Source organism: Rhipicephalus microplus, chromosome 8 (genome assembly GCF_043290135.1).
Source record: "Rhipicephalus microplus isolate Deutch F79 chromosome 8, USDA_Rmic, whole genome shotgun sequence".
Classification (NCBI taxonomy): Eukaryota; Metazoa; Arthropoda; class Arachnida; order Ixodida; family Ixodidae; genus Rhipicephalus; species Rhipicephalus microplus.
Window position 1 is genome coordinate 122,366,180 of NC_134707.1, and position 21,618 is coordinate 122,387,797.

Below are 21,618 nucleotides of genomic sequence, written 5' to 3' on the forward strand. Positions count from 1 at the left end.
CTGCGATGCTGTGAAAGTGAGACGTCGCAGCTCTGAGCTCCGCCTGGACCACTTTCGGATTCTTCATCCGAATGAAGCCGTCATTGCTAGGGACGAGGGCCACAGGAACTGCGGGAATGCCGTTGCGTAGAAACTGATCCACTGGTATTTCCTGTGGCGGAAGTGAAGCAGACCAGGGGCAAGCCCCTGGTCCAGGTGAAGAAAACTGCATCTAAGTGAACTTTCTAGCGCTAAAAGCGCTTACTTAGCTGTAAAAGCACTATAGGAACACCTAATAAAGACAAAGAAACCACAGCCACTACACAAACTTAGGCCAAAAAAAAAAAAAAACAAACTAGAGCAAGCACGACCAGCTACTTGCGTGTTCGAGCGTTCAGCCCATGAAACATCCTCTTCTTTTTGTAACGATATAGACGACTAACCGCTGCGGAGTAGTGCAAGAGCCCCGTCTGGTCTTGAATTACGTGGGCTATATACGTAGCCGGTGTTACAGCGGCAGCATGTGCACCCCGCCAGGCCCAACCGTATCGGTCCTTTGTGTACGGCGCGTTCCGTATGTAAGTGGGACATCCCCGGCGCACCCATGCCATTCGTGGGTGGCTCATTCAAGACAAGTGCACGGGTTGGACCGTGTGGTCAGCTGCCGCCCCGCATTCCGAGTGCCAGTGGCTGGCGTACCGTGGATATTCGAATGCAACCTGTGGAGAGTGGGGCCCTTATCGATTGAAACCTCGTCCACTTGGAGCTATTGTTCTGAGGAAATTGTAGCCGACCTTCTATAGCGACATCGCTGTTTCTTTAAATGATCGTCTTGGAGGCTCAAGTATTTGGACCCTCATGTTCTCCAACATCACCATTTAAGAGTTGATTCGGGTATCGCTCGACGAATAGGCGCTATTACTATAGTAGTAAGGAGAGGGGGGGGGGGGTACGGTGCCCCTTCCTTGCATGCTACCCTGAACACAGGCTCTCCCAACATGTGCAGGCACTGAAGCGATTTAGCGACCTTGGAATAGACGAAGGATCCTCGAGAATTGCTCGCAATGACCTCGAAGCGGGCGCGTACAGAATAAATCTGCGTACACACGCCAAGCCTTGTCTCTGCACAACGCGTGCACTTGACCGGGTTAATCAAGGGGGCTTATCTAACTGCGTCTCGTCTTTACATTTGCTTGTATTTATTTCCTTCTCACTGGGCCAGAGTGGAAGTGGTGGCCACGCGCTGGGCTCTGGCAATTATTTTCTCTCCTCCTCCTGCTCCTCTTCTTCGCGTAGTTCTCCTTTTAGGAAACAATTACCGAAGTGGACCAACAACGCCCCATCGTTCATTCCTGTTCGCCATCTTGGTTTCTCCGTTAAAATTCGGGCAACCAACCCCGTGCCTCGAGCGCGCCGGGCAGTCCTTGCTGGCGTTTATTTTAATTTTTTTTTTGTTCCCTCCTGCAAAAATTGTTTGACCTCGGCTGCTACAATCATTTATAACGTATGAAGAAAAACGAAGAAGGGAAGTGTCATCGCGAGGCCTTCCCGACTATTTTTTTGTAATGAACTCCGTGTGCCAAATTTTCAATACTTCTTTCATCACTCCTTGTTTGTTTTGTGTTTTTTTCTCGTCTTCGTTTCTCGTAGTCAGATGCGCAGTTTTTTTTACCAAGACTATCGCTGGCCGCAACGGTGGTTCTTTTCAGTCTCCGAAAATGTCCAGTTTGATTTAGCGTTGTTTGAGCGTTGTAGTGGCTGTTGAAGTTTTGATTCCGAAATTTAGTAACTACAGATAATGTAGTATTGCTCGTAATACAAATTGTGTAATTGTGTTGCCTTTTATTCATACTTCGATCTAAGTTTAACTCTGCCAACATCGCTCTGATTTAGGTGGAGTTCCGCGTACCATTTAATAATTAGTTAATCATCGTTCCACTTGACCTGCACGATCTCAGTGTTTATTTTTTCAAAGACGATAGTCATCTTGGGGTACCTAAGGTGAAATTTTGGTCTGTCTGTCTGTTGTCCTCCTGTCCAACAATTCTGGCACCTGGTGAAAGTTTAGGCACTTGCTCAACGCCCAGCCATCTTGATCTGGTGGCGGCGTTTATACTTGTGAGCATTGTCAAGCAAAAAAAATATATTAAGCATGTATCAGGTGCAACATCAATGCATACGTGTAAATTGCTTTGTTTCTGTATTTAGAAAAAAACAATAATATATAAACCGCAGTCTTTATTACGCTACGCTCACAATGCGACTACGTTATAATCGAGAAAACGGGTGTTTCCTGCGTTTCGCTACAACGACCTTATGCTACCACATACCATTGGCTCTGCATTCTAAACGATTACTGTCAGGTGGCGCCGTGTCTTACCCAGCGCATCCACACAAAAGGCTATCGTCTTTCGACGTACTTTGCAGTGAAGCCCGGCGATTTGCGGCAAGTTATTTAATTTCTTTTGTTTTTCTGTCATAAACATACCTGCTTGACATTGCATTTGTGATTTGGAAAACGGTGGCGTGACGTCCCGCGTGCTGAGTATAATAAAGAGTTTTGATGGAGCCGTTCAATTGCTGCTGACTCCTGGCGGAAGTCCTGAACGCATGTACGAGCACCATTTTATTCAGCCTAAGCGTTTTGAGATACAAATACAAAAAGCACATCAAAAACTTTACTCACCCTGAATTCCGCTACTGCAGTTCTGGCATGAAGTTGTAGTACATATCTTTCACCTATACGTCTTCTTCTCTAAAGGATCGTGACATCAAAGACAGTAGAATTGGGAAATGATAATTTATCAGTTTGAACTCTTTCAGTGATTTCCTCGAGTGTCTGTGTGACGTCATTTTGTGCTTTGTTTGTATAACCCGCACTTCCTTAGTTCTGATCACCATCGCGCCTGTTCGCGTGTTGTGAGTCCTTCATTGTTTTTGTAATTGCGGAGATAAGAAGTTAGCCTAGAATCGCTGGTAATATGGACCTTTGGCTCAGAACGCCCGCTTTGTCGTAGTCCTGAAATTATAAAGGTATATCGCGTTGAAATTTCGGAGAGCGTAGGACAGCCATCTGAATGGCACTCCTGTTCGTTATAACATCGGCCGCACTGGCGTACCGTGTTTGTACGCGTTGTTTACGAGACCGAAGAAGCGCAGCTTTCCGTCTTTCCAACGTTTAATATTCCTCTTACCGGTATGACTGACGACGCAGCAGCGCAACCTATATACGCGACCCCGGGCTTGCATTGTGTCGCAACTGCTTATTGTTTATATCGTTCTTCAGGAAGATTGAACTTGGCCTTCGCCTACCGACCTTAAATTTGTAAATATATGAACGATTGCGGCTTGCACGCCCTTTTGTTTACGTTCCTTCAGAAGTCCACTCGTTCCTTATACGCTTTTGCTATTCTCTGCGTTCTTCCTCGCATTGATGGCAGTAATCCGCCTCTTTTTTTGTTTATGTTGCCGTCTTCGTTCATTGTTTAGACACGCAGCAGCCCAATCAGAATCAATAAGAGCCTTTCGTCGATAAACGCCGATACATATGTGGCAGCATCTCAGACGAGTGGGCCTTGTTTCTTGTCTGGCATTTTTGACTGCATCAGAACACTATATATACAGACGTATGTAAAAAAAAAAAAGAGGTGGGTACAACGACCGGTTTTCTTTTGCTTCAGTTATCCGCGTGTAATTTTTTTATTTATTAAACCTTACCTCATTTGACATCATAATACCGGCGTCCAGATTTGCAAGATGCAACACACACACAAACACACACACGCACACGCACGCACACCCACACACACACACACAAGCCTGTACAAAGAGGAAACATTAATTTTCCCACGCTTGGCAATATCTTCACTCTTAATTAAAAACATCGCTCTAAAATCACCTAACTTGTACAGCGAAACTATGCGCTATTCATAAATGAACGCACATATTTACTTTCTAAGATTGTCTCCAGGAGCCCCGCCGCGGTGGTCTAGTGGCTAAGGTACTCGGCTGCTGACCCGCAGGTCGCGGGATCGAATCCCGGCTGCGACGGCTGCATTTCCGATGGAGGCGGGAATGTTGTTGACCCGTGTGCTCAGATTTGGGTGCACGTTAAAGAACCCTAGGTGGTCGAAATTTCCGGAGCCCTCTACTACGGCGTCTCTCATAATCATATGGTGGTTTTGGGACGTTAAACCCCACATATCAATCATATCAATCAATCGGTTGGATACAGACTTGTCGGTGGATGGTGCAGGTTACTACGTATTGCCCCCAGCTCTGCTTGACCTCGGCGCTCCACTTCTCAAAGTAGTTAACAAACACGCCATTAGTGAACGACAGGCGTATATTGGGGTACCTGATGGTCGCTAAAGTATCTATATACGCTCGCAAATGAGCCCAAGAAGAAGGCTACAGGCGGTTGGAAAATTTTACAAGCGGCTCAGGGGAAAAAAAAAAAAACAGCCCAAATCTGATTATTAGCGAAAGTGGCTATTCTGCCGTTCTCACACGGTCACTTTAGATCGTTATCGGGCCTGATCCGAATTGAACTTCTTGAAACATAAGTGGTCCCATTTAAGAAAATTGCAGAAAGGAGACAGTCATTGTTCAGAGATCTGATACAAATCGGGCCTAATCTCTGTGAGCGGTACACCGTGTGACACAGGTATAACACGAGTGTTACACAGGCACTAATAACCGCGAGCAGGGCTGATCCGAATGAACTTTGATCACGATAACGAGTTGGTAGCTGCTACACGGTACAGTGTGGTTCGGATCCAATTTGGCGCTGGCAACAGCCAAATTGCGATCAGTGATCCAGATCGCGATTCGCTGATTTTCATTGTCTTGATCTTGATCTGACCTGATCGTGATTATATATAACGGTGTAACTGTGCTTAATCCGGGTCTGCCCGATGGCGATCAAAAGTGCCCTTAGAATGGTTTGCATCGGGGCTATAGTTAGTGTAATAGTACGTTATGTTGGGCTAGTTGGTACACATTAGGCTGTCATGAATGCTTTGTGAAAATAAACTTAGTTGTGAGTTGGCGCTCTTTCTGTCTGTTCTTTTTTTTCCTCTTTGTCAACCTTGCGCCACGTATTTAAGCCTATAGTTAGTGATCTTGCTTGTCGAGTCGTTGGAGCTAAATTCAAACGCATAAGCACAAAAGAAAGAAACAGGGTTCTTGTGACACTAATCTTTTTAATCTTGCTTAGTCTATGTAATCTTTGACCACATGTTTTTTTTTATCTGTAGCTTGCCGCAGCTATATATTCAGCGGAGGATTTCAATAAATGTCAGCTTTTAGTGTCACCACTGCCCTCGCGTATCTTTCTTTCTTGCGTACGTTTAAATGTAGCTGCAGCCATTCAACATGCAAAAGTGCCCGTATGACACACGTCTAAAAATCAGTGTGTGTCCTTTTTTTTTTGCTTGTTTTCATAGTTTGCGTCCATTTGTTCTGGGAAATGTGGAAGGGCCTCTTTCGTTTGTTTAAGGCAACCAGTGCAACAAGTGGAAAATTGAACCGACGAAAAGGTAACAGGTATTATTTGTTGTTTTTAACACCTTAGTGTATTCTTAGGACCGACACTTATGGGAATTTATTGTGCAAAAAGAAGCTTCATTCGTTGCGCGTATCCGAAACCACAAGCTTTTGACTTCAGCGTCCAATGATCTACCGATGCTATAGGATGGAGTGTGCGTCTGCGTACTTTATTGGGTCTTTATCTGCTTTTAGTCCCTGGTATACTGTGGTGGGTTGTGGTTTCACCGACGCAAAGGGTGTGTTTTCTTCAGAAAACTGGCGTGTGTGCGAGCGATTTGCAGTGCCATCTGGTGCGCATGTGTGCGCGCCGATTGGGGGACCATCACTTCTTGTCCAAACTGCTACTACAGCAAAGGGAGTGTTCGAAGATGTCGTGGCCAACCGGGGGGGGGGGGGGGGGATATCGGTTGAACGCATCTGTGGGGGCGTACTCAAAACATACGAGGAAGGTTGGCATCGTTGGAGAAGAAACGCCCAAATTTCGCGAACAGCAGAAGCTGAGAGCGTCAACCAGCTGCGAAGTAGAATCTAGGATGACCTTCGTCCGTTCCTGCACCAGCCGGGTTCTATGCTGCTGCGAGCGAACGCATCGGTGCCTTTTTTCCCGCGAAGTACGCATGGAGGACTGACAAGGACGAGCGCTCGTTCTTCGCGCTGCATGTTTACTCCCACGGATCCATTTCAAATGTGCCTAACTACTATTCTGCCTTTATCTGATTCGCCCTTAACTTGGCTTTGTCCCGGGCTTTAACCCGGGTTTGGGTGTTGCGATCCTTGAGGGATCGTGCTACATGAGACCCTGGATGGAAATCCAGGCCATACTGCCGTGCATTCGTACCAGAAATATAAATTTTGTCGTCCAGTCGTCCTCCAGAAATACATAACGGGCCGTGTGAGTTGTTAGAGCATCGATTCGTTTGTTGATGCCGAATTGGTACCGTTGTGCTCAACACAGCGATAGCGAACCCCGGACACCACTTCTACGACCGTTTCCAGTGCGTGCGCGCGTGTGTGTTTGTGTTTATGTAATATCAGGTACAAGTCATCGCCATTTACATGTGTGTAGCAGTCCCGTTTGAGAGCAGTTCGCATGCCCGTAGTGATGACCGGATGGCTTCCCCTGTGCGCGTTTCATTTGACGCCAGTTGTGGTGGTAGTGGTTAGAAGATGAGAAAAGGCACCTAATTTCTGCAACCCGGTCGGGAGCTCGGCGCAGCGCAGTTGTACGTATTTGTGTGAGTGTCGCCTGCTACGTGCGCGCGAAAATAACTTCCACACTGCATTCTTCTTTCTTTTTCCCGCCTGAACTCATTCTGGTAGGAGCCTGTTGCACTCGACTTCCGACACAGTCGCGTAAACCGATGTCCACACTCGCTACACGCCCGAAATAAAGAACGGTGTGGCCCACTCGCTTCTGTATTCCAACTGCCGGATTGCCTCCTGCGACTTTTCTTTTAGGCCCGTACACGCAGTCGCTTTCGGAAAGCAGCAGCAGCGGCTGTTTTTGTTCAGTGAAAGGTTCAACCGCAGTCGTGACTCGTTTCGAATAGCCCGCCCCTTCGCTTTTGTGCCAAGTGTTCGAATGCAAAGGACGACGGCTGTGCTCTGCGGAGTGGCTTCCGCCATTTGCGTGGCTGCTGCTGCGGACCACACGACCCGCACGCGCGGCTGGCGCTAACGATGTTTCTGCGTCTCGAAGCCGCTTCTTTGGTTCGATGAGCGGCACTTCTTTTGTCCGCCTCCTGCCTGCGTGCGTGTATGTGGAAAACGTGAAGCCCTCCGGCGTGGTGTACCATGTCTGCTGTGTCGTAAGCAGCGACCCCCCTCAAGCGTGTGTCAGTGTGTGCGCGCTTCGGCATGTTTGCTTAAATAACCCCTCGCACACTACTTTTTGACTGCATGGCGTCTAACGCGCGCTCATTGCGTGCTTCAGGCATGGGACTTTTGTAGTATCGAAATTGACAAGGGTTTACGTGAACCACGCGTTGTCAATCATGAAAATAAAACGCATTATTTATCAATTTATTCATGGAATAATTGTGCTTTACGTATGCACGCACAAACTAGTCACATGGTTCCTTATGCATTTCTGTAAGACGACTGGAAGGAAGATGCTATGTTCTTTTTCTTCCAAGCCGACTGCATTCATGTCCCGCCCCATTTCACCCCCCTTAAACCTTGCCTCCGGGATCAGAGGCATTGGATGTTTTTCGCATTAGAAGGGTTTGGTGGGCATGCTGGTGATTCATCTTGATAGGCATTAATGCTCACAAACGCCAGGCACACAAGACGGAACGCTTCGTCTATGCATCGGTGTTCCCTCTTGTGTCCCGGTCTTTGTACACATCAGTCCCTATCAAACCTTTAGAATCTCACGTGATTTCTTAGCAGTGCAGACATCGGCCCACATTTAATTAAGCAACAGTACGACGTGGGGTCTATGAAAATGGCAACGTCGTTATGTGATCTTGTGACAAATTATGGCGATCTGTGACGTCATCCTGACTTCATAGGGTGATGTCACCGTGTGATGCCGATATTTGCATCACTCTTTCTGAAACTGACGGTTCATTTTCGCGTTTGACGAGGCATATAAGCAAAAAGAAAAAAAAAACTCTGCAAGCTGGCTCCACTGTGATAAGCTGTACCAAACAGCTAATTACAAACTCAACTTGTTATATTTAGGACAAGCACCGTACATTAGATTGCTCATTTTGTTTTGGGATATTCTGTCTTACTCGACGATGGAAAGCACAGGTCCTAAAGTCATGCTTGCATTCGACAAAATGCGGTAATTTTTTATACTTTTCTAAACGGCGCCTTGACTTTTTGTTCGGTTGTTTGCATTCATTCGGCGTGCGGCGACGTGCAACTGTAAGGAAGTGTTCCACACTGTGAGTAAGAAACAATGAGTTGCTTTACTTGTCACTTGAAACAAACTATAGCGACTGCTTTGCAAGAAATATTTGTTCCATCCCCCCCCCCTCCCCCGGAACGTACTTCAAAGGTTTTGGTGCCGTTGTATGGTGCACAGAATTCTTTCTTTTGTATCTTTTGGAAGAATTATGATGCGAAACATTTTTTTTGCTTTTTATTCAGTTTCGCCGGTAACGCTGTACATCAGCTGAGATCACTAAGTAATGATGTGAACTTCCAGCATTAACCGATGATTGTGCACCTGAATTAGGCGTATGCTAGAAATAAATACACGCGTACTAGAACACACCGTACCGAAATTGTTCATTAGGCTTTTGCAGTAACTGCTGCGTTGGGACCTGCTGTCAAAACGCGGATTCTATTCGCTGCCGGCTTTGGTCGCATTCATAACGCGGCGTAAGCGATGGTGCGTGCCTACACCTTGCTCAGGTAATCTGCGTGCATCGCATGAAGTGATGACCCAATACATTGCGGTTGTAATCAATACGTAGAGTCAGATTACTCTTGATTAGTACATGAAATGGGTGGCTATGATCTAACCAATGACACCGGATATTCTTGACGCCATATCGCGTGTCCTTTTGTTGCCATATACGTATACAGCACCCCCCCCCCCGCCCCCAACCTGCAATGGCAGTTTGCTTTGTTAAATCAGGAGTGATTTTTTTTTGTATAATAATTCGTCGTTTGTTGAGCGTAATACCATTGTAATACCAGGTGCCTTTCAGCGCATTCTTAATTGAGGAGTTCGTACCACTGTTGGAAAGTGGCATGGTTCTTTCTGCATTTACCTGAGTCGAATGAAAGGGGAGGATGATGAAGATGACGTATCCGCAAACATGGCTCATACTCATTCAGGGGTATCGGCCGAGTATTGATTGTGTAATTTAGTGAGACATTTTCAGTGTTAAATATCTATACTCCACCCCCCACCCCCCAAAAAAAGAACACGTCTACTTATAAACGGAGATGCATGTAGGATAAGTGTTTTTCACTCGTCCAGGTCAGCTAGTATAGTGGTTGGAGAGAAATCAGCGGAAATAAAAAACTTTTTATGTTAAATTATTTTTGCTGGAATAATACTCATGCAAGTAGGCACTTGCAGTACAAGAGCGCAGTAGGAACTGAAAAGTGTAAACCTTCTTCTTTTTCTTTTTCTTGCGAGTCTATAGTATTGATTCTTCCCCGTTCACCCGCGCACGCTTGCAGCATTCACGTAACGTGGTTTGGCGTTGCCTCGGAGATCTGAAGTGCTCCGATTTTTGTCTGCACCTACGTGGTCTTGCAAGGCCTCTGTGATTTGTTTGTCTTTGACCAAGCGGCAATGTGGTGCGATGACGTCATTCATAGGGTCGTATAACATCCAGGTCATGTGACTCGGTTCGCCAAAGGCACAAGCGTTCACTTCAGCATCACGCCTTTTGGCTGACTTCAATTACTGCAGTTTTCTGTCCGCCCTTGTTGTTCAGCTGTTACAGTGCTCGGCTGCTGACTAGAAGGTCGCGGGTTCGATGCCGGCCGCTGCGATCGTATTTAGATGCAAGGGTAATGGTAGAGGTCCGTGTACTGGGTGAGATGGCGGAAATTTCCGGAGCCCTCCAAGTTCGTAATCATATTATTATTATTATTATTATTATTATTATTATTTCGGCTTGTTTTCATCTCTCATGGTGGCGCTGATGCCCCCGACAAGTTCTCAGGATGTATCGCGAGGTGTCGCGTAATCTCGGCAGGTCTCGCTAAGTATCGTCGCGCCTCGCCGATTCTCGAAATCTTCGTGGCTGATCGGACATGTAACGCTTTCGCTTTAATAATCGTCGTAATTCGAAGTGTCGCGGCCTTCGGAGTGATTCGCTTGGACAAACGGTTCACGTAGCAAGGACGGCGTTCGTTGGGCGTGAACTTTCGCCACCTCGGTCTCGGTATGTTTGCTGAACGCGGCCACGTAGGCGTTCGTAACACTGCGTGTACTCGCGGGGTTGCAGCGTTTCGATTAGGGGGCTCCGATTCGCGGGTGAACCGTGGGCACGACGAGCGCTCCCAGTTGTGCCGCGAAGTGCGCGGAGTGCGCGGCCGCCTTTCGTTCGGGAAGGAAGGAGGCGCGTTAGCAATCATTGCTCGAACAACGGTCATTAGCGTCGGCCAGTGCGCGGGGTCGCCAGTTGTGTGCGTTCATTCCTTCGTCTCTCGTCGCACGCCAGCTAGCCTAAGAGAGAGAGAGAGCCATTCGGAACAACTTTCTCACAGTTGACCCCGGTGACCCCCGCAACCCCTTCGACCAGGCGCCGCTGTGCTGTGGACGGGAGGCGCGAGCCTGTGCGGAAGACTGCGCATGCTTCTGCTGCCCGACGGGCGACTCGTTGTGCGTTTCGTGTGCGCGTTTCCTTCTTCGTGGCCTGTAAGATGGTCAGGCGCACTAATTCGACGCACCCTTTCGCAGTCAGTTAAATGTATGGCAGCTTCGTACCAAAGAATTGTTGTCCCAGCGTTCTTCTTATTCATTCATTCATTCATTCATTCATTCATTCATTCGGTTGTTCAACCTGAGGGATGTAATCCCTGCTGCGGAAGCAGCATTTCGATGGATGCGAGACGCCTGAAGCCCGTGTTCCTATAGGTTTGGGTCACTGACATGATTTGGCCGCAAATAATACACACACAATGTAAAGAAACACTCAACGACAAGCACAAGCGGCTTGTGCTTGTCGTTGAGTGTTTCTCTACATTGTGTGTGTTCTATTTGCGGCCAAATCATGTCAGTGAGCAAGTACCAACTGGGCCAACAATCAGTATTGTTAGGTTTGGGTGCACGTTAACGAGCCCTAAGTGGTGGAAGTTTCCGGAGCCCTGCGGTACGGCGTCCAGCATATAGTTTTATGGTGGTTTTTTTACTAAAATGGCAAAATTATTATCGGTTGTTGATTCGCTCTTGTTAACGTGTGCGCGACTAGAAATGTCTCAGGGATTTTAAAAGTAGGACACGTTAAATTAAATCCGCTATCAGTTTATGTGGGCAGATTAGCTTATCTTGCCGCAAGTGTTTCCAAAAAGCAAGTGGATTCAGTTCAGGAAACGCCCTTGTTCTTCCGTTAACGCTTGTTTTTAAGTGAACGTTCGTAAGAAATACGTCTTTGCACCGAACCTATAACAATTTCTCACAAACGTTAACGTTTTCACATTTTGAGTGTTCTCAGAGTTTTTATTCGCTTAAGATCTGCTTATATAACGTGTTTCTATAGTATTGTTGCGTGTTTGCAGTGCATTTTGTGGTTGCTAACCGTACGCTCTTTTTCTAGTCCCTCAGACCAATGCTTACCGTTAAAACATTAACCACCAACATCCCTGCCCTTTGTTCATTTACCTTTCGCCCATATTAACCTTTCATTTCTTATGTTAATTACGACTCCCCTGCTTGGGTTTTGAGCCTTACAATACGACATGAGTGAGTGAATGATTGAATGAGTGAATGAATGAATCAATGAATGAATAAATGAATGAATGAAGCGCGTTTACCCAACAGACGTTAGTAACGTTACCTCGTTGTCGCACTCTACCAAACAATGTGATCCTTCAAGCTTTAAAGTTTAGAAAGGACTACGAGATAAAAGTCCGATACAAATGCCGCTTAGTACTTTTCACGTAGTCACGTAATGACTTCATTAGAGCGTCGTACTTATTCTATGAAACCCAACTGATTAAGATGCGCCTTTGAAAGAGCGCTGCAAGTCTCAACATGTAGATTGAACGTATCGCTTCAAATTGATTTTCATAAAGAGGAAGTAGTCGCGGCGTATGTTTTCGAGTCGTACATTACAGCTTTTATTACGTGTGTACCTGACTGTGACATCGCTCAAGGCAGCCACAAAATGATTTGGCCGTAGTCGAGCTTTCAACGGACTGCTTACAAGGCAGAAACTCCAGCTTTGGCAACGTGTGTGACACGGAATTATTCACTCATGAAAAGTACATGTGTGTGCCTTGTGTCTTTTATGCTAATGAATGGGTATTTAAGAGGCCACCGTGCATGGGTCGTGGGACGTGGTATACCGTAGTACGAAAGGTTAATTAGGCTGAAATTACCCTCTAGAAGCCGTTCTATTTCCATTCCTCCGAGGATTCATTCTGTTGTCTACTTAGGAGCTGCCGTCAGGGTAAAAAGGTATAGCCTCCCGAGATAGCGAACAAAGAAGCATGGCCTCCAAGATGGCGGGCGTGGCGCTGCGCGCTCGCCATCTCGGAGGTTATATAGAAGTAAGGGTTTAATTACAAGATACTTATATATGTGCGATCAAAGTTAAGCGTGCGAAGGCTAAGCGGCGCGCAGCTGCGGTCTGGTCACCCTTCGCAGTGTGCTTTGCACCGCGGCCGCTGCGGTTGCTCGAAGACTCTTCCGGATTACTCTAAAAGCAGCCTGATATGACGCACTCTTTCACTGATTTTGGAGACCCTCGTCTTAAACATGAACTTATGCATATTGAAAGAATAGTACGTACTGAAACCGCTCTTTACTTCAAGCATTTGTGTTTCTCTCTCTTTGCGCTCTCGTTTACAGTCTCATTCTCTTTATTTGCCATGTCTGAAGGTGAGTCGCCGTTCTCGGCAGCCGCATACAGAATATGACGCATAGTGTAGAATAGCTGTATACCGCTTGGCTAAAGCGCGCAGCCCTCACGCATAAATAAACGCTCCTCGCCAGAACTTTGCGGCACGCAACGGACAATTTGGGGCTCATCAGTGTGGCATCGTGGCGTTTTTTATTACTCTTGCGTCTACTGTGTATGACTTCACGCATTTGGCAGTTTACACACCACACATGCGTCGTTTGCGTGCCAGTCTCTGCGTCTTGAACGTGGTATAACTTCGGCCGCGTGGACGTCCTTAAAGTCGTAATTACGAGAACAACCTGCGAACGCGTAAGTGTATTCGCCTGCGTCTATTTATTCTGAGGCTTCAAACTGACTGGCCAGTGTGAGCTATTAGCCTTTTCAAAGAAAATATAGAAGAAAGAAATCGCAGTGGCATTGAAAATATAATTCGCATAAAGACCTTTGAATATTGTAGCGGGGCATGGTACTTGTATACGCACATACACAGCTTGACCTCCGGTGCACACAGAACAGCTTACGCTGTAAAACACCAATAATGTAGCCATCATCATTTAGCACTGAGCCAGACCCAACTCTTCCTAATATTTCTGTAGGAACATATAAGCCGATGCGCATTTTATCTTCAGCTTTTGCACGTATATGGTAATTGTTGTAGGCTGCATAGGAGCTGGTATGTTAAGGTAATCATGTATGTATCGTGTTTTCATGAGTTCCTGCAGTTAAAGTCGCGTGTAAAAATACTACACTAAACGCCTGAAAAATTCTGACCATCTGGGGCTATTCAACATGCGCCTACAGTACTGCGCTCAAGCACACGGGTTCACTAAATGTACGCTGGTGCCTAAGTGCAGTACAGCTAAAATACATGTTCAGCTAAGTGCAGTTATGCGGACGGGTGCATCTAAAATACTTGCTTATTTATGTACACATTTGTACACGATTTCACCTTCGTAGATGTTCATCAGAAGGCACGTCTGTACACGGATGCTCCCAAAATACACGTGCAACTGAGCACACGGGCGGACACGAGTTAACCTGAAGCACACGTGAACCTAAAGTACGTAAAGCAGGCGTGCGTTCTTGCATTAGACCCCCCCCCCCCCCCCCCTAGATATGCGTCCGTCGCGGCTGCAGGAGGCGAACCCGTGCCCTCGTTTTCAGGTAGCGTAAAGCCGCGCAGTCGCCAAGGCATTGTTCAGGAACTTATAGCTGTGTTAACAGCGTTTCAGTCGTCGCATAGGTTGGACAGTCACTCTGGGAGAAAGTTCCCTCGTATACCTGACCAAAGTATAAAGGTCAAACAATGAAGGGCTCCTTTTGTAGAGAGCTCTCGGTACAGTTCCCCCGGCATTAAACGTAATGGCTTCGAGGAGCATGTGGCTTCCCCTGTATATTAAAGAAGACGCGCGTGTGTCTGCGGTTGAAAAATAAACGCGGTCAACGGCCGGCACGCTCGTCAACGGCCAAACGCACAGCTCTTGCCGCAAAGGCTGCCGGCTATAACCGCTGGGCGAACCTGTACCGACGGGGCGTGAGTGACCTCAGACCTCACCTCATGACACTTCGTGAGCACCGCCCCCTCCTGCGTTCCCCGGAATAGAGTGGTATATGGTGTTCGTGATCGTTACACGCTGTCGTATACCGCGTTTATTTTATTTTTTTCTATCTCCGTTTCCGCGTCCACTCGGAGCGTCTACGAAAGCGAAAGGTACTTTCACCTGTTGCTGTTTTACCCGTTCCTGACCCCCCTTCAGCCGGGTCTATGGCGAAACCTTCGTATTTTCACTGACATACCGGACGCTCCAGTCGTAGCGTTTCCTGCGGTTGTACGATAGCATATTAACAAATACGTCAGCGCCCCAGCGGTGTGATCGCCGGGTTGCCACGCGAAAGATGGTTAGTTTACCGTATACATCTTTGTCTGGTTTTCGTGTTTGTAGGTTCATATGGTATTTTCGAGTCCTTCCTGTGGCTACAGTCGTTACAGTGTTCGCCTGCTGACCTCACCGTTACAGTACTCGTCAGGTCCCAGCCGCTACAGTCGCATTTCGATGGAACGCTCGGACCACAGGCTAGTGTAACTGTAGGTTGTAATCCTAGATGGTTGAAATTTGCGGAGTCCTCCTCTCCGGCGTGCCTAATTGTTAAATCGTAAAATTTCACGAAATGTTTTTTTTTTAAGAAAAGAGGATGGAAATGGGCGAGAGACAGAAACAGCAATGGCAGAAAGGTTAACCTTGCTAGAATTACCTTTCCTTAGAAGAAAGTTTAATAACGGATTGTGCGTGGACTGGTGGAAGTGCATAACCCTTGTCGATTCGGGGAAGCAGAACAGTGTTGATTGTAAATGAAATACCTAGTCTCAGTAGCTTCGGTCGGTGAACTCACTCCTAGGACTACTGACTCGGATTCACTCGGACTCGAATCTAGCCGTGAGTAGGGGTCCTGAGTGAGTCTGGATTGGAAATATTTCAGTGAGCGACTACTGGGTGGGGGACAGCTCCGACTCCTCTTGGCACGTTAATGACGTTCATGAAAATTGTTTTCGTATCCACTTGCTGTTAGAGGGTCATCGTTTCTGATGGCAATTATTCGAATGTTCCATTTAACGGTGAGCTTTAGTGTATATAAACAATAGCTGCGCTGCATTTTTCGTTTCCGTGAAACGCTTGCGCTTTGCGAGACAAACCTATAGGTGTTTCACTGCTCGTCCCGAGACGAGACAAAACAGCGGAAGAGCCCGCCTTTATACCAGAAAACAAGGACGATGCCTAAGTGTGATCGCGACGGCGGCTAAAGAGTTGGGAACACGCACGTACCTTCCCCGCCATTGTCTCGGCCATCGTCGTCGGGCCTCCGTACAGTCAGCCACGCGTCGTGATGTTGTTTCTGCCCAGCCTTCTATTCTTGGCAGCGTGTGTCTAAGCAGTGCCGAAGGCGACGTGATGAACGATGACGTCGGAAGGCTCCTGTTATTAAATGTAGGATGGCTTCCATCGACGCCAATAACAACTGTGTTTAGAAAGAGTGGTTAACGATTTAGAGTGCTTGGTACTCTACTATGGGAGAGTTCAACGCTATCCCTTTGAAATGGAGCCAATAAGAACTACTAGAAAACAGAAACCTTAAAGTGAAACGCAAAAAAAAAAACAATCTAAATCTAGTGGCGAGGGATAATCATGCTACTGAGTCGCCAGAGAAAAGTGGAACTGACTCACCTTCTTCTGTAAGACAGCGAAAACACAGCATGTTGTGTACGCAGCTGTTTCCTTTAGCAGTGCACCCATCTGTACTTTATATTCCTTATCAGTTGCGTGTTTCTGTGGCATCTGTAGCGTGAGTTCGCGAGAAAGCCGGCGTCGGTTCTGCTTCAGATACGCGGGTGTGCACAAATGTCCTCCTCGAAGGAAGGCTGGTGACATGCGTGTCTTTGTGCGCGTCGCTTTCCCATAAATGATGCTCTCTCGATCGTGGTCTCGTGGCCTATCGGCGGTTTCTCGTGTTGAAATCGCATGTTTCATCGAGGCCACATGGCATTTCGCATTCCCCCTATTTCTTCGCGGCGGCATTTTCTTGCTTCTCCTGCGACCGTCTTTGATTGCCCCTAGCAACAGAAATGTGGCGCGGCTAAGCACGTGTGTGATGGTCCAATTCCAGCATGGCAAAAGGGCAAATGTTAGGAATGAGCGTTGCGCAATGAGATACAAAAGAACAGAGTAAATGAGTCAGTTCAGCAGGACAGGGAAACATAAACATTGCGTTCGGTCTGAGCTACCTCTTCTTTTTTAGGAGCGAAGCTCCTGATGCTCGAACGATGTTCGTTGTTGCCGTCGGTCATGCGTCTACACCGTAGATAGTGTTAATAGCGCGCATATGGTTTAAAAAGATAGACCGTAGTCCGTCTGTGCATTTTTCTGTCTGTTCGTCTGTCTGTGCGCCCGTTCGTATACTATAGTCGACGACTATGTTATTGGCATTCTGGACTTTAGAAGCCATAGCTTCGCTACATCATCAGCATTCGTTTAGGGGATCGGCTGCTAATTTTATTGCTTTTCTTTCTATAATTCTACGGCATTGCGCAATGCTTCCTCCTAACTGTATTCCCTTCCTCCAAGCCGGTAATCGCCTCTACATTCACGTGCTTAGCCGCTCCAGATTCCACTTGTTACAATTATTTTTCTTTTTTTTTTGTTCCTTTATTCCTATGGCATTCCGCAATGCACCATTCTATAGGCTTCATTCCTCTATGCGGAGAATTTAACCTCCATCCACCTCCTTAGCAGTGCAACACTTCGGTTGCAACGCTTCCTCTTTGCTTTTTTTAGCATTGCACAATGCTCCCACCTTATTGTTTCCTTCCTCCAGCCTGGCACATAGCACCTTCATCCACGTGGTTAACAGCGCAGTACATTTGTTTCTGCACGAGGCAATAACAATGGTCGTGCGTTTATAATCAGGCAACAACGAAATGTGCACATTTGAAATGATGCGTCACGCTGATAAAAGATCACATTACCGTATCGGAAGCAACTGATCGCAGACAAGTCCGCGATCGAGAAAGCGTCAATTATCAGACAGTGGTCAGACAGTGGTCCAGTATCAGACAGCGATCGAGAAAGCGTCAATGATCAGATGCGCACGTTACCGGTGCATCATCGATGGATCAAAGGGTGGCATTTCTTCTTCATGCTCGTTCGCGCCGAGATTTTTGCGTGTGGCACCGCTGATGAAGTCGAAGTCATTCGTTTCCTTCGTGTTCACGAGACGGCTTTCAGCTCTTCGATAGTAGAGTACTAAGTACTCTAAATCGTTAACCACTATTTCTAAACGCAAGCTTGGCTTTAGAGTGGCACTAAAAAGGAAAACGATTCTTAGCACATTAGCAAAAACCAATTTCACATTCCCGAAAGCACCACTCTTACCAAGACATGATCTTTGGTAAGCGAGAAAATGCGCCCAAAGAAAATGCGGCAGGTGGCACGTTCCCGCACCAAACACCGCGACGTTTTTCTCTGAAAATATCTGCTGGACTCTACATAGCTTCTACTCAATAAAAATTGAGTACATTTTCATCTGTGGGTGTCACACTGTAAGCAAAAACTATCCGAGTTTGGGGTTTTTCCGGCTCATGACCTCTGAAAACTCCTTTGCGTTTAAAATTACTACCTCGCGTAGGAGTAAAAGATGGTACATGACATAGTTTTACCACCACCTCTCAGGCAAGTAGTAAAAGGATGTCAAAATCCAGTTTTACCACTTAGGGAGTTTTCTATCACGTGATTTTTAACCTGCGTTTCAGAGTTTATTACCACGTGACTGCAAGGTGCAGCTGCTTCGGCGGCTTTTGCCCCAAACCCCCCCTTGTGACGCTCTCAGTGAATACTGAAGGTACGCGAAGCCCACAGATGTTTTTTTTTTGTTTTTTGTTTTTTGCATCGCCGTACCTCTGGACTGACTTCGAGTCAGCGCACTTTTACTGGAACTGGGGGCAGCATAAGCACAACAACCGAGAACAGCATTCTTTGAAAGAAAAAAAGAAAAAGACGGAGGGGGGGGGGCTCTCAAAAGAGAAAAAAAAAAGAAAGAAAACCTGCTGTGGAAAGTTGTCCTGCATATTTTCGCAAATTGTTGCTTTTGCTCGGCGGTGGCTTTGGAGACAGACAGTGCAAGAAGCTCGGTATCTGTGTGTCTGGCTGGGCTGATGGATCTCACGTGTTTCCTACGTCACCGAGCGACCGTGCTCTTCCGAGCGCCTCCGAACCTGCACGTCGCGGATATCTCCTATTCGCGGATAACTCCAGATCTGCCAGTGGTAACAAAATCAATCTGGTGTCGTCGTCCGTGCTTGCCTGCTGGAGAAGCAATAAGCAAAATGCTTCACTCTGTCGTCGGCACCGAGCCGCGGCCACCAGTGACCAGTGGGAGTGTGTCGCCGGGGCAGGTGAAAGAAGCATCGCATTTATTTTGTTCCACAGTAGGCGATGTCTGCACGAGTAAAGTGCTGCCTGAATTGCCCACCTCATGCACCAACTGTTCTCAAACATGTAGCACGAAGCCGATAAGAGGCAGACGGAACCAACAAGCGGCGGCCGGTGAGCACGAAGAAAACCCGGACTTGCCCGGATGGTGGCCTTTCGTTGGAAGTATGCATACACCACCCCGTCTCCGCAAGATAGCGGTCACGCGTTCATTTGTGTCTGAAACGACGACGAAATTCGCACAGGATATGTGTTCTGTGATTGCCAGCTGTGTTTCATCGGATAGCCGTGCTCCTCGAAAAGGCCTAGAACGCCCTCGGTAAGAAGCTTGTGTGCAGGCGTGCACCGCTCATCTACGCCCGTTGTGATGAATACGTGCTGCTACTGTGTTTGTGCACCGTCGCTCAATTAAAATCATTGAGCTACCATGGTTTGTGTGTAATTAGGTATATTTTATGGACTTGTGCATCAGCAGTGCTAACATGCGTGGGGCAAAGAGCTCGGTGTGCCAAGAAATTATTGGATAATCAAAAAGGTGAGATCGTGTAGATTTATAATAAAAGGTCGGTGTGACATTTAGTGCGCTGCAGCCCACCTGAAGCTTACGCTTGCACCTTCAAGCGTTGTTGTTAATCGATGGAAAAAAAGAGCTCTCCTATCGGTACTACTTGGCCGGTCAAAAAGTCGTGCCTATATATACACCGGATTGTCGAAGTGTTTGATGTATATATGTTTGTGAATGTTGTATGTAAACAGGCAATAAAGAAAGAAAAAAAAATGTAGTTGAGCAACGCGTGCAGTCTGTTCTAGTGGTGTATTATTCTGCATTTGTTGTGTGTGCGTGTTTGTCTGTATGTGAATCTATGTGTCACCAATTCTGCCGTTCAATAAATTCAAGCAGTCCTGCTATTCAATAAATTTGTCGTTTCTGGCCGAATGCACCCGTCAATTTTTATTTTTTTTACCACCAGAAATAACTCCCAGTAATCACCTCAAAAACCTTGTGAAGGTAGTAAAAATTTACTCTCTCTATACTCGCTGAAAACCTCACTGGGGTAAATATTTACTACTCTCCCTACGTTCAAAAACTCAGTTAGCACGAGAGTAAATTTTTACCTTGATAGGAGGTGGTAAAAAAAACCCAGGAAAGGTAGTGCGCTAGAGGACAAATGGTTTACCCAGTTTTTGAGGTTATTTCAGGTCATTTTTGTTTAGTGTGCATAGACTTATTTGGAGTTTCAGAAAATTCTATTGTACGAATGTCGCGAAAATGGGACAAATACAATTTGAAAGTTATGACGTCACGTGTGGATGTTTCGTTCGGCGCGAAATTTCATATGTAAGCTGCAGTCTTGATTTTCTCCACTAAGGATTAACTTAAGATAATCAAACATATAACGTTAAAGTTTTCAGAGTGCAGTTTGTCAATCTAAGACAAGTCACTGTAACTTTTGAAGGTCCCGTTAAACAAAAACAAGGCAACGGATTTCACGTGGGAAATTCAGGATGTGCTTACGACACGTGTGATCTGGGGATATTAGGGATAAATTTAATGACCACTTGGGACTTTTCAACGCGTGCGCTTCTCTGCGGTCGTGTACTGCCTTTACATTTTGCTCCCGCTAAAATGCAGCCATCATGGCGAAGAATCCTACCCGCGACAACATTCTTGGCAGCGCAATTCGCTCATAGCCGCTAAGATGCCAAAACGAGAATATGTACATGGGCGTGACGTCTCAAGTAGAGGCGTACCTACGTCATGGCTGAACATACCGATCGACCGCGCTGATGCAAAGGTTACGCTGCTCGGCTGTTGAACTTACATAAAGTCGTGGGTTTCGTTTGTAACAATAGCGTGCGCAACTCCGCGTAAGAATGCGCCATCGTCTTTCGGCTTCTTTGGAATGCGCCCGACACTTGTCGCGTGTTTCCTAATGCCGAGTCGAATGGAAACAAAGAAAACACGCGAAAACTTCGCTGAGCGTTGGCAGGCGATGTGGGGTGGAATGATAGCCGCCTACCAGCTCGTCGTTGTTCTGCCGGGTGTTCCATTTACGAGTGCGCGGGAGTGCGTTGCCGACGCAACGAACGGGGCGGCGGTGGAGCAGAGGCGAGGCGATGCACCTCGTGCGCAAGGCTGGGCCGCGAGATTCCGTTTTTCGTCTCGTACAACCAGCGTTCGTTTCGAAACGGCACACTTGGGTGAGGTGGTGAGTTCACATTGCCGAAAAAAATGCGATCTTTGACGGAAGCCAGTTTTTTTTTCTTTTTAGTCTATTGTATTGATCCCCGAAGTTGGTGCTTATTGAAAACATGTTTAAATCTTCCGAATTACTGCATGTACGATGCATTGATTCGGACCACTTAGTACGGTTGTACGCTTGAGAAAGAAATATCCCGGGAAGCATTCACACATGTTGTTTCGTGCGATTTTTCTCGGTGTTTGAGCGAAATTTATTGTTGGCCTCAGCACATAGAAATGCAATCTCATTATGCCATCCATAACCGATTGGCACTGCCATCACTGAGCTATCAGCGATCAACCGTGTCTCTAATATGCCTTAGAC

The 21,618-nt window shown here is 46.7% G+C and overlaps 1 protein-coding gene across 2 annotated transcripts in view; it reads left to right on the forward strand.

Annotated features, from left to right (window-relative positions):
* Positions 1-21,618, forward strand: part of LOC119164572 (growth arrest-specific protein 2) — a 230,169-nt gene that overhangs the window by 128,894 nt on the left and 79,657 nt on the right. The window contains exon 1 of one of the 2 annotated variants that reach the window (XM_075872540.1): positions 5,310-5,519. The exons of the other annotated variant lie outside the window; for it this stretch is intronic. Coding sequence (XP_075728655.1) covers positions 5,450-5,519 — 70 coding nt within the window. The 5' untranslated portion in view covers positions 5,310-5,449. Of the gene's footprint in view, positions 1-5,309; positions 5,520-21,618 lie in introns of those variants that run through there. 2 annotated transcript variants of the gene reach the window in all.